General features: G+C 41.7%; 1 protein-coding gene across 1 annotated transcript; it reads left to right on the plus strand.

The window, feature by feature from the left end:
- The first annotated feature begins 785 nt into the window (after positions 1-785).
- LOC133999775 (transcription factor MafG) lies at positions 786-12,705 on the plus strand. Its single transcript, XM_062439081.1, has 3 exons — positions 786-911; positions 11,451-11,523; positions 11,617-12,705. Exons 2-3 carry the CDS (start codon positions 11,488-11,490, stop codon positions 12,067-12,069), a joined length of 489 nt encoding a protein of 162 aa, XP_062295065.1. The 5' UTR covers positions 786-911; positions 11,451-11,487; the 3' UTR covers positions 12,070-12,705.
- Positions 12,706-13,046: the final 341 nt, after the last annotated feature.

The raw sequence follows: 13,046 nt of genomic DNA on the forward strand, positions 1-13,046 counted from the left end.
AGTATTAATGTCAGGGTTGGGAAGTTTACTTTGGAAATGTAATAGGTTACAGATTACTAGTTACACTATTTAAAATGTAATAAGTAATGTAACTATTTCAATAACTTAAAGTAATGTAGCTTTTTACATTTGATTACTTTCTAATTTTCCAACAAATGTTTTCAGCTATTAGGGTAAGTGTACCCATTAAGCTCACCAAAATCTAACTTCGGGTGTTTTTCATGGACACTGACATGATTTGTAAGGGAGATCATTTCTTTTATATTTTGGAATATAAAATTGAGATATTTTATGAAAAAGTAAAAAGTCTGGCACGGGCTTAATTGGTACTGTGACACAATTTAAGCCCATGTCATGATTTATTTACAAAATATTGATTTCAAAGAATTAAGAAAAAAAGCATTGTATGTAGCCTATTCAGTTAGGCTACATGTTGAATATTAAAACATGAGGAAAAAACCCTCCTCCTGAGCAAGATCTTAAAGGTCTGACTTCAGATGTAACCCCCTTTGTAATCAACATTTTCAGTAACTAATTTAATTACACATTTTTTCTCAGTAACTGTAACAGTTACATTTATTTTGTAATTAAATTACATAACGCCGTTACATGTAACTAGTTACTTCCCAACACTGATAAATGTAGAAGGGGTGCAGTATATATTTTTGGTTAAAATGTTTCTTTACTTCATGAATGAAGGCACGTGACCAAACACGATGACGTCTGGCTCCGATACAAGAGAAAGGGATCAACAAGGAGAGCACGAGCTGGCATTTGGGAGAGCAGCGCTGTAGCCTCTGTCAGCGTAATAAAATAAATACTACGGAGACTCTCATGGTTGTTCCTCCGCGTGTTGGTGTGAGGAGAGGACATTGACAGCCACAGCTTCACAGAGAGTCATTTTAAGTCAGGTGGGTGCGTAAACTAAACAGAGTCGGTGTTGTTATGCTGAGTGTGCATGCCTGACAAGCTGGCCGCGGCTAGCTTCACGCGTTAGCCACCTAGCCTCTGATATGTCTCTGTGTGCGTCAAGTTAACCGGATTTACACCACAATTGGTTTTTCAAACGAAGAGTATCCCATTTAGTCGGGAATGTGCGTTTTTGCTATTGTGAAAGCTACTTCCGGAAATGCTTTAGTGTAGTCGGTGTGAAATGACAATCGTCGGGCTCCTACTATGCTGAGATGGCAGCTAATCTTTTGTACACGCTCGTGAGCTGCGGATAAAAATATGCCATTCAGATTTTGGGTTTTGATGTAGCGCGACTGCCAGTTGTTTCGCGCGTGAATAGATGATTTTTTTCCCTAGTTGAGGAAGCGCTCATGGTGCTGTATTGCTACAGTTATAGTAAGGAAGGCTGAGCACGGGGATTTCCTCGCTTGCTTGTTTTGTAGGCGGGGGAGTTGTTTGCCACTTTCACAAGCAGGCGTTGAGAGGTTGCAGACAGGAGTCGTGGCATGTCCGAGCTGTGTAACTAGGCTGCTTTTAGGATAACTAGTTTGGCGTCTCTTGCCCACTGTGTCACAGCGCTTCTCGGTGGTTTGTCAACTCGTGCGCTTTCTTGCTGTTCAAACCTGCTGCTTCATCACCTCGTTGTGAAAAAGGAGCAAGAGCAAGCCGAGGCAGCGGGTTTAGCGAGATCAGGTTGGTTGCATTGTATATCTATATATTCATATATTATTTTTTTCTTATGACATTCCTGTCAGAGATGAATGTGATTGTTGAATCTGAGCAACGTGCTGTGCTTTATGTGCAGCTTCAAATGCATGCATGGTTTTCATCATTTTTTCCTAAGGCAAATGCTTCCATATCATCGTTTCGTATTGAATTGGTTTGCCTGAAGTGACAATTCATTTAACCACTGGTTAAATTGTAACAATGGCAGTGCAGATCAAACCTGCCGTCCTTGGCTTTTAACCAGTCTTTATTATCAGAGCCAACAAACAAACAGCGGTATTTTTATCATGCTGAATCATCACAATGATGTAGGCTATTTAGACGTCCTCAGAATCCACCCCGAAATATGGCACCACCGGACAAAGGTCTGCTCGGTGGATAAGGGTCGATGTTTATCACTAAGCCGCCGTTATTAAGTACATGGATCGAAATGGTGCTCATCTGTCGTCCAAGTCAGTCATCAAGCCATGAGCATCAAGTGATTACCATCATGCATGTATCAATAGCCTCATCTACATTCAGCTGAGAATGTGCATTTTATTGCAGTGCTGTCAATGATGTACATCAACAAACGAGGTGTGAGTAGCCTACATTTAGACCAAGTGCTTAGGTGTCAACTGCGATGTCAAATCCATTATAGAAAAATGCATGATAAGCAATATATTATGCCTATAATGGAGTCCTGCAATGAGTGGTTGTTTAAATTGGGTCATGTGTAATTATGGAAGGTATAGGAAGTTAAAAATCTTATTAGGTAGTATTTGAAATAAAATGCAAGTCTAGGATATATGTATTTTGGTGTGTGTGTGTGACATGCTGTAAATGCCTTTTTTGTTTTTGTTATTAAATTGTATTCTAAATGCGACTGCGAGCCAGCTTGCTTATGACATTATTTGATTCAGTTTAACACTTCATTTCTCTTATTTTGGGTTGGCAGATGCTCTTGTTTCCCTGTGTGTGACATGATGAAATTTGCAGCCCATTAGAGTGCACGCTTATGGCGGGCAGGTAATGAATTATCCATGGAGAATCTCTGTGCAATTTGAAAAGTCACCTTGGAAACTGTTGAGCATACATAGGCAGGGCTAAACAGATAGAAGTTGCCCATTCTTGCTCAGATATCCAACTTATTTCATCATCTCTGTTCATGCGAGCAGGGCATTGAAGTGTGTTTAGCAGACAGGCCAGCGCTACATCAGAAGCCCCGGCTTTGCAATAAAGCGTAATGCCCATCTCTGCCTTTTTCTGCAGGTAACAAGAACAGATGAGGGTCCATAAGAGCCCGATGGGGCTCGCAATGGTGTGCGCATGGAGACAGGGAGTGGTGGAGATCAGCTCTGAGATTTATCGCCTCTTGCATTGAGGTATCCAAGATAAAATAAGGCTGGATACCATAGAGGTGTTACCAAATGCACAACTCATACCTAGTGGCATTGCTCAGAATGGGCAGGCGATGGAGGGTGGAAGAGAATATGTAAGGTTGATGAAACACGAGGCAAGACTTTACACTGCATAGAGTGCAGTCTGTCCACCAACACCTCTGTATGGCCAACACAGCTGTGCCTTGGGAGTAGTTACGCCTATTCAGGACAATTAATAGCCTCCAGAAAGGAACACAAATGTGGGATTTGTCCACAAAAGTGCTGCTTAAGCTGCACAGGGAAATGGGAATGCCTGGAAGCAAGGGAGAAAAAGATCAATATAGTTTTTTTTCCCCCCCGTTTTTGCAATAGGGAGGGAATGTTGATGATGAAACCTCTTGCAAGTGTAGTGCGGATTATGATTGCTTAGCATTGCGATATGCCTGCTCCACTTCTCAAAGTAATACTTTCATCCAGACAGAGTAGCAAGTGTGTTTGATGAATTTCTGTTTGGAACTTGAGTTAGACTTGGCATGTTCATTATCGCCCTGTGTGTGTGTGTTCATGTCTTAGATGAACCAATATCGGACAGAACATGGAGAGCATAAAATGTAGAGCCTCTCGCCGGCTGCTGTTTTTCATGTAACCTACTTTTATCTTGGCTGATTTATGTGTGACACATATCAGTGGTAAACTGACATTGAAAAGTGATTTAGCTGTCCCCATACTTGTATAAAAAGCCAAGTCAAACTGAAACTAATGAATGATGCAGATTTGTTATTTTGAGTTATGATAAAGGTGAAAAAATTAGACCGTTTTCACTATGTTCTGATCTGACTTGGGCTGCTAGATATGTGTAAAATTTTCTAAGGAGGTTAAAGATAGTAAGACCTTGTTCTAAGATAAGCAGTCTATAACCCACATTGGAAAGGAGCTCATGCAGATCATTGGGCTGCCTTAAGTGCTGCCTGTAAAAGTTATTGGTAAAATGGTCAAAGATTGTTTGTAGAGGAATGTAAAATGAAGGTGTGTTACCCAAATGAGTGCAGAGTATGTTGTATGTATGCGTACACACTCAATTAATATTTCCCTGGCACCAGTATGACAACAATCTAATTTTATACATGTGAGTTATTTATTTGCAAAATATTCCCAATTTACAAAAGCAAAGTGACAAAAAATAAAACTAATAGAAACTGCCTTTATATTCAGTCAATCGGTTATTTATTATTTAGCTGACGTTCCTTCCTGTGGTACACAGAGTGAGCAGGTGGGTGTTCAGTATATTGCTCAAGGATGGATGGAAATCCTGGCTGCTGTGGGGATCAAACCTGTGATCTTACTCTTGTAAAATTGTCTAAATCTTTTGGCCTCTTGTACGCTCTTGAGGTATGTAATTTGTTTGAGTACTTTAGGCTTTAATTCAATGTAAAATATTTGAAGAAATGAGAAAACAATGACATTGAGAACTCCAAATAGATGATAGTGTTCCGCAGAGGTAGACTTGAGTTAAAGTGAATGCATGCTTATGAATTCAAACTGTATTCTGGAGTGACGTAATTTATTTATTTATTTGGATAATCATGTTGAGTGTGAGGCTCCCTCAAATATCCTGTAGGCAGACATCATCAATCATTTGGCATAATTTGAACTGAGTGGTGGCAGTGTTATTAATAGAAATTAGCATCTTTGTTACTTTCAGGTAATAACTTTGCTAAATGACTGCATTTGAATCAAAGAGCTTTGTGAAACAAAGTGATAATAAATTATTTTTTTCTGTGGTTATGTTGCTTAGCTTTGTTGATTTAATGGGCTTATCACAGAGTGGTGTTTCAGTTTAACAGAATCCAGAGTCAAATATGTGAATTTTTTCACTACAATTTCACTTAATTACATTACAATGTGTTGAACTGCTCTAGCTTAGCCTGTGTGCTACAAATGCTGTGTTGTAGCTGTAAGGTCAATGCAAAATGCATTTAATATGTATGCAACCAGAGTAGTAAAGCTCCTGGATATTTTGCCAGTGTGTGGGTTGCCTGCAACCCTTACTTCCTCTGCCAGTGCAAGGCCGAAGTATCAAGAGCTATTCTCTTCCTGTTTAATCAAGTCCTCCAGGCAGATTCAGTGGAAGGCCAATGAAGTCTCTTCTCTTGCCTGTACTAACAGAGCAGCTCCAACAGTAAACAGCAGCTCCTGAGCTTGGAAATAGATTCTGTATTGAAACATTAGCTAATGCAAACCAGTCTCTAACCCAAGTCCCTTTTAATAAGCCTCACATTATCAGTGACTTAAGAAAATCTTAAATTCCTTGAGGGTGATGATTCATGTTTTCTCTTTAAACCACATGAACTGGATGCAGATTCCAGACATAAATGTGCCACATGCTCCTCTGCATGCTATAACCTACTAGCTTTCAAATGTGACTTTTATAGAGCCAGAGTCTATCATAGTGCGTTATGTTCTGAAATAGACAGTGTTACATTCATGTCTGTAAACCTGTAGGGGGAAAGGATCACATTTATTTTTGAAAAATTAGGAAAATTGTGCACCAGAAGACTACACATTACAGATTGTTTTAATATTTATTGTATTCATAAATACGTCACACTTTAGATTAATATCACTTTTTTTTTTTTTTTTTTAAATCAGCAGATGTCTTGGCAGTATTGCCAATCTTTTAACAAGCATAAAAGTCTTAGAATTACCATATTCAGTGAATGAAGAATAACAAGCTAAAATCTATTGGATTAAATTCTGAAAGGCAGTTCTAATCTTAGTTAAGAGTCATTGTACTTATTTAGCATTTTACCACTTAAAATGAGAATGCCACTCCAATAATTGTAGAACATGTCTTTATGTTGACTGGTAGAATCTTTAAATACATTTCTCTAAATGAAACATTGCAAGTATTCAAAAGGTCAAGGACGTTATGTGTTACCATCTATTGTGGTCTTAAAAAATGCAATGCCTTGAAGAATAAGAAATAAGTATAGTCTACCAGAGCAAATTTTACCTAAGAGCTGATAAATAAGCAGAGAGAACTTTCTCTTTTGCTGTATTATGCAGCAGGTGGCAATATATTCCCCCTCTTTCAAACCTTAATTTAAGTGGATAAAAGGACACATGTCAAGAGTTACAAAATTCTTGGATGAAATATCAACCTCAGCTTCCCCCGTGAGATCTTTTTTTTCCTCTACTGATTTCCATTAACCTTGATTAAAGCGCTTTTCTGTTGAATGTAGTTTTAAACATCCGTCTGTTCATTCAGCACGACTACTCCTGCAGACCAGAGCAATATCAGGAAGATATACAGACTGTTACTAACAACCATTTAACCCTTTAGTTATAGTCACATTGTATTTATTCTAAGGGTCAGTGTTTCCAAAGGCTGGTATAAGATTTTGATTAGCTGCTGTTTTGGCGTTGCCCTAAACCTCCTCTGGTCAAAAGTATTGGCTTAGTATTTCCCCTCTACTACAAGCATATCGCATTTCCCTCTGAAAGCTGCTGAATGATTTCCCCTCTCCCTCTTTTTGTCACTCTTATTTCACGCTCTGAATACTTAGTAGTTAATAGCTTCCCTCCCCTCTTCCCATCATACCTTTCTTACACACACACACACACACACACACACACACACACACACACACACACACACACACACACACACACACACACACACACACACACACACACACACACACACTTGCACACTGTTGTCTCTATACACAAGTTTACACCAGTCTTCCAGTAACTCTTCCAGAGCTATCAGAGGAGTCTGATTTTTAATTTGCAGTTAAATGGCGCCCAACGCATGCAGCTTGCTTGATAATTGACTTCACTCAGCTGAAGGGAGGAATGATTAGATCTGAATATCGAGGCGATCATTTCAACTCAGAATTGGAAGGGAGGGAATAAAAGTAGTGGCTCTGATCAAGCATGAAATGTTGAGAATAGATATTTATGGCGTACAGGATGAAAACGTTGGCAGGCTGCATTAAGCATCTCAACTCTGAGAAAAGGGATTGGACAAGACAACAAATAAGTACAAAGTACAAATTAATGAGGCAAAGCGTAATGGGGAAAGTGCTGACATTTTTTGTTTTTCACACACTTATCTCATCATGTGCTTTTCAGTATCTTCATGCTCATCAATCTTCTATTTCCTGTGGAAAGTCCATGATAATGGAGCGAGAGGCTACAAGCCTCATTCATTATTGATCAGGGAAACTGAATAGGTGATCATACTGGCTTCACATCCAGGTCTCTTCTTTTGTGTTGTGTTAATCTTCTAACATGTGCAGGTTTTTGGAGAGACAATGAGTTGAAATGGAAGCTAAACCACTCCATCATCTTAGCGCTAGTTTACTTTAGGGCTACAGCCCCCATGTTTCTCCTTGTGGCTGCACAGACCCTCTTTACAAGTCTGGACTGGTCACAGCAGAGTAAAGAAATTTCAAGGAGGCATGCGAGCAAAATGAGCCACACTGTGTGTCTTCTCTTTTGGAATGAATTGCATTGTTTGGTGTGAGATGTTATTCAGCTGCTAGTTTCACAGAACTGAGTTGCTATTGTTTGGATGCTGCCTGAGCTTTCCTGAAAACAGTCTTTCATCAGCATGCACCTCCACTGTCTAGTTTTATTCACTTCATTAGCAAGCTGCCGATGCCAAGTACTCGGACGCTTCTTTTCAAGAATTGATCATGACAAGTTAAATTTTATATGTGCTTGTGTGGTTTTGGTAATCTGCCTCTGTGTGGATACATGTGCGTGTGATTTTATTACGTGATATGCAATCCACTCTCATGTCTCAGTGAAGCCCTCCCCAGCCATGTTTAGTATTCAGAGAGCAGGCGCTGTCGTAATCTGGATTCTGAGGCAGGTTGCTGGGGTTTTTGTTTGCTCTTATGGTCCTGATAATCTTGTTACACTGCTGTCAAGTGGAGCTGGCTCTCCCTGCAGCCCTGAACCACCATGCGTGCCACCTCCAGTACCAGAAATCCCCCCTCGCCGCCCCCACCACCAGCCCACCGCCATTTTGACATAGCCGTTGATGGAAGAGCTTTGGATGTATCCTTGAAGAATCACCTCCTGAGCATCTTTATTCAGCCTGCCACCCCCTAACCCCCGTCTCCCACCCCCACCTTAGGCAGTCGACGACAGTGATAAATATTCATCAGGGGATCCAGTGTGTGTGGATGCTGTAGCCTCGGTTCCCCCTCAACAAAGGGTCCCCCAGCTAGTGGTGTCCATCCTTGGCAGCCCCCCTGGAGGGATCTTGTGGAGGGGATGAGATCATTAAAGCATGACATGGGCTCAAGGCCTGACCTATCATGTCACATCAGCATTTATCCCACCAGAGTCCAACCCCCCCCAAGCATTAACCTAAGCCAACCCCACCTTTGCGAACTGCTCTCTATAGATTTAGATGAACACAGACAGCTTTTGAAGGTTGGCTGGGTTGCTCTCGTCGTGTTAGTTCAACTTCACAACTTCCTAATTGGCACCTTGGTTTTGGTCCTTGCTGAGATCAGTATTTTTTTTTCTCCCTCAACCTGTTCTTCTCAAGCTCCTCTAAATGTGTTGAGTGTGCATTTTTAACAAGGCGGTTTGCTCTCTCACTCTCTTGCTCTCTCCTTTCTTTCTTTCTTTCTTTCTTTCTTTTCTTCTCGCCCTCTCTTTCCCTCTCGCTCTTTCTTTCCGTCTGTCTCTCTCACCATCCCCTCCTTCCCTTTCTCCGGGTGACCACACTCAGCGTTTTCTATTTCCTGTGGGTGTGATGTCTCTCCTCCACAATCAGCTCTGATTTGTCAGCGTTCTTCCAGGCAATTCATAAAAATTCAGCAAGCACCTACAAAAGTCGTCTGTGTCCCCCGCGCTTGCTCCCTACCTCCGCTGCCCCTGTGCTCCATGCCACAGTTTTCTCCCCGGGCATACACAAAAGACTTGAAATACAGTGTAATAATAAGTATTAGATGCATGCAAGAAAGACAGTTGGTTGGTGTCCTCAGTTACGACTGTGAACAGAGTGAACTTGTCAAACGCAAGGGTATTCAATTGTAATCAAATCTGCGCAGGAAGTCTAAAATTTCCCCGTCACATTTTTTGTGTGAAATTATAGGTGTGTTTTTCTTTTCCTCGCCTCTTTGTGTGTCTGTGTGAGCATGCCTCTTTGTCTCTGTGAGGTATGACATGCCTGGTAGTGGAAGGGAGCAGCTGTGCATTGGACCTTGTCTGTGTTGTGCTGCCATGCCCTGTCATTGGTAGCCGTCTGTTGGCAGCAGCCTGTGCTGGAGGGTTGCAGCCTGAGCGCAGTCCTTCCACAGTGTCATATGGTGAGCTTTCATTGTGCCAAGCCATGCCTACTATGTTACCCTACACACAGCTGTGTGACAGAATACGCTTCCTCAACCTGGATAATGTGCCATCTCTCCCTGCATTTTCAAGATTCCAACTGGTTTATGAACAATGTTGGGTCTAGGCTGCTGAGGGGAAAATGATAGGCTTCCATGAAATTTGGAAGAAGCAGCCCTTTTTTTTCTCCTACTCTGATCGCAGTAGCTATTAGTAGAGTACTTTCCTGTCTATTTGTCCATTATCTGTGCTTCATCAGGCAGACCATTATCCCATTATGTTTTGCATCTGTGGTCCAAATGCTTACTGGAAATGAATCACCACAAAGGCCAGTGAAAGGTAGGTGTTACTATCAGTCAGCTATTCATAGCCAACCCAACAGGGATGAAAGTATCACATTTAAAAAGTCCTCCACAGAACGTGAAAGGCGTTTTTTATACGGGCATCTGCAGCATAGAGAAACATTGCAGTTTTATGAGGAGCCAGAGGACTTTTTTTAAGTGAAAGCATCAAGAATGCAAGTCACAATCTGACCTCATGTTATGTCCCCCAGCCTGTGTGATAGTGTCGTATTCAGGTCATTTTTAACAAGCGTCTGTCTCTCCCTGTTTGGCTCAGGTGACCAGTCCACCTGTAGCACCCTTTTGTTGCCATGGTAATATCCTGGCCATCTTAGTGCACTTCAGAGCTACGACTCTTCTGTTTCTTCTTTCTTTTTTTCCCCCTCCTTCCCTCACTGAGCTTCTCTGAACACATCATACATATACATGATGACTATCTTAGTGGGCGTGTAGGCTATAAACACATGCACATACTGACAGTAGTTCTTTTTTCTTCTGTTTCGTGTGTTTTGATGCTAAAAAGTTGTAAAAGCCCACATGCATTTGTTTATGTGCTCAGTGCAAACACACTCTACTGGGCTCTGTAAATCAGCTTACCGAGGCAATGTGCTGGCTGGGCTGACTGTGGTGGGTGCCTGTGTCGCTGACACAGCATTTACTGTGTGTAGTGTAAAGCACCCAGGGCCACAACCGTGTGTGTGTGTGTGTGTGTGTGTGTGTGTGTGTGTGTGTGTGTGTGTGTGTGTGTGTGTGTGTGTGTGTGTGTGTGTGTGTGTGTGTGTGTGTGTGTGTGTGTGTGTGTGTGTGTGTGTGTGTGTGTGTGTGTGTGTGTGTGTGTGTGTGTGTGTGTGTGTGTGTGTCCTGTGACAAAGCTCACACGGTGGAAGGCACCCAACCTTCTGTCTGTCTTAACACCAGTAGGTTAAATTTCTCGCCTGCACAGGTTCTCTTGGTGTTCCCTCAGTACTGACATGACAGAATAAACTGCATTGCAGCCCTGTTATTGTGGATGGTAGCTGAGGCTCTGCAGTAGTTACAGCATATCCTTTTTGCATTGATTTATGGGATTATAGCTGCAGACCAGCCAAATCTAGACTGTCTAGACTGGATAGCTCATACAGTAGATGAAAGCCTGCCCTGTGTCCCTTTTTTGAGAGTGTATTTTAGCTGAGGGTGTGTGTACAGTAAAAAGGCTGAGCTCCTCTGCTGTTTATGCTATGAGAGGCACTTAACAGAGGCGACTTCTCTTGAGTTTTGTTTTCCAAGAAATTGTGGTCGTGAATTGCTGCCAGCCAACTAAATGTCGTGCTCCTTGTGATTCGCTGCTCCCCTTTTTAAAATGCAGTGCAGGATTCAAGTGAGAGATCTTTGAAACACTTGCCACTGGATTGTATTGCCTGGTCTTAATCAGCCCAATCTATGTTAGTGGGGGGAAAAGCATACCACTGAGTAATTTGTCCATAGTGACAGGTGCAGTAATAAACCAGGTGCCACTCGCTGAATAGGCTTGGTATCACTTACAAAGAAGTCTAAAGTCCTTTGACCCATTTTTTTGTATTTGAAGTACTTAGCCATGCAGTATCTTCTATGTTAGAAAATGTATTCTTATCTATTTCATGGGAATTTTTCTTTTAAAAGCTCCCCTAAGTTTTTTCTGGTGTTATGTTTGTTTTTTTTTGTGTTTTTTTTTATATTCTTGTGGCTTTTCTTTTCACAGACCAACCAACAGTACAGGTGGACGCAGCTCTCGTGGCATGACTACCACAAACAAGGGAAACAAGGCCTTGAAGGTAGATAACTTGTAGACACAGAACTAAGTTTGTCCAGATGTGAAGTATGCCATGTTCATATTTTATCCACACTAACTAACTCCACATCCGCAGGTGAAGCGGGAGCCAGGGGAAAATGGCACCAGCCTGACAGATGACGAGCTGGTGACCATGTCAGTGCGGGAGCTGAACCAGCATCTACGGGGCCTGACGAAGGAGGAAATCCTGCAGCTGAAGCAGCGACGGCGTACCCTGAAGAACCGGGGCTACGCTGCCAGCTGCCGGGTGAAGCGTGTCACCCAGAAAGAGGAGCTGGAGAAGCAAAAGGCTCAGCTGCAACAGGAAGTGGACAAGCTGGCCACAGAGAATGCCAGCATGAAGGTGGAGCTGGACGCTCTGCGTTCAAAGTACGAGGCCCTCCAGAGCTTTGCCAGGACTGTGGCCCGCAACCCTGTCACCTCATCCAGGGGACCTATGTCCTCCGTCATAGGGCCCCTCATCCCTGGTAAAGTAGCTGCCACCAGTGTCATCACCATCGTCAAATCCAAAACGGAGGCTAGGTCGTAGTAGCAGAGAGGATGGGATGACGATTTTCAAGACTAAACTAGTCAGTGCATTGTAACATGGCACAGGATTGGCCGTGTAAATTCTCAGTTTCACCCCATGGCACTAACACTAACAATACGCTTCCCCCAATTCACTCTTGAAGTACAACTCAGCAGTCTGTACCTGTCAACAGACATGTTGTGCTTCATGGTGGCACAGGTAATCGAATTGTGTGATTTAAAACATCACAGTTGGTTATCAAAGAATGGTGACACATTGGCAATACTGAAACATTTCATTTAAAAAGCCAGCTGTGGTAACAGATATTCAAGATGGCAATATTGGGTAGCTAAAATAGAATAGAATAAATGTTTTTTTTTCTAATTACTGAGACTAATGGTTCATGGCATCAAGTCAGACTGTTAATAGGTTGTTGGTTTCTGATAAGGTACTGTATGTGATGCGTCTGTTTTCTTTAAGACTAAGCTCTTAAGTATTTTCCGTCCTAAGAATTGGTTTGTTTGTAGTCTCACAACCAGTAAACTAACTATTAGATAATACACACGAGAACAAGAAAAGAAAGAGCCAGCACTTATCCCACATTGAACCCCTTTGCTTGTTATTATGCACTGACTGATATGAGGGTAAATAACACATGGTCACAAACTCTTGGCATGGATGCGACAGATGTCTTTAAAACAGCCTGACTAACCCAAAACTAGTAAATTAGTCCAATTTGTGATTTTGTTGGTCGCCTGTCAAGAATATAAGCATGAAATAATGCTCCCAAATCTAGCATTCATTTCTGTTTATGCATCTGTGACAGGCTTTAATGAACTTGTCATTATCAATATGACTGGTAGATGCAATAATATATGTATGCACTGAAAATACAAAGAGGTCTTGCATATTTATGGTAAGTGGAAATGTTTAAAAATGATCAGCTGTTCTTAATGATATTGTTCCAGAGCTGAGTGCCATTCCAATATGACAAGATT

Source organism: Scomber scombrus, chromosome 18 (assembly GCF_963691925.1).
Source record: "Scomber scombrus chromosome 18, fScoSco1.1, whole genome shotgun sequence".
Taxonomy (NCBI): Eukaryota; Metazoa; Chordata; class Actinopteri; order Scombriformes; family Scombridae; genus Scomber; species Scomber scombrus.

Excerpts from the sequence above, each read along its gene's own strand:
- LOC133999775 (XM_062439081.1), top strand. The coding sequence starts at position 11,488 with ATGACTACCACAAACAAGGGAAACAAGGCCTTGAAG. Across the intron at positions 11,524-11,616 it reads AGGGAAACAAGGCCTTGAAG|GTGAAGCGGGAGCCAGGGGA; the intron begins GTAGATAACTTG and ends CCACATCCGCAG.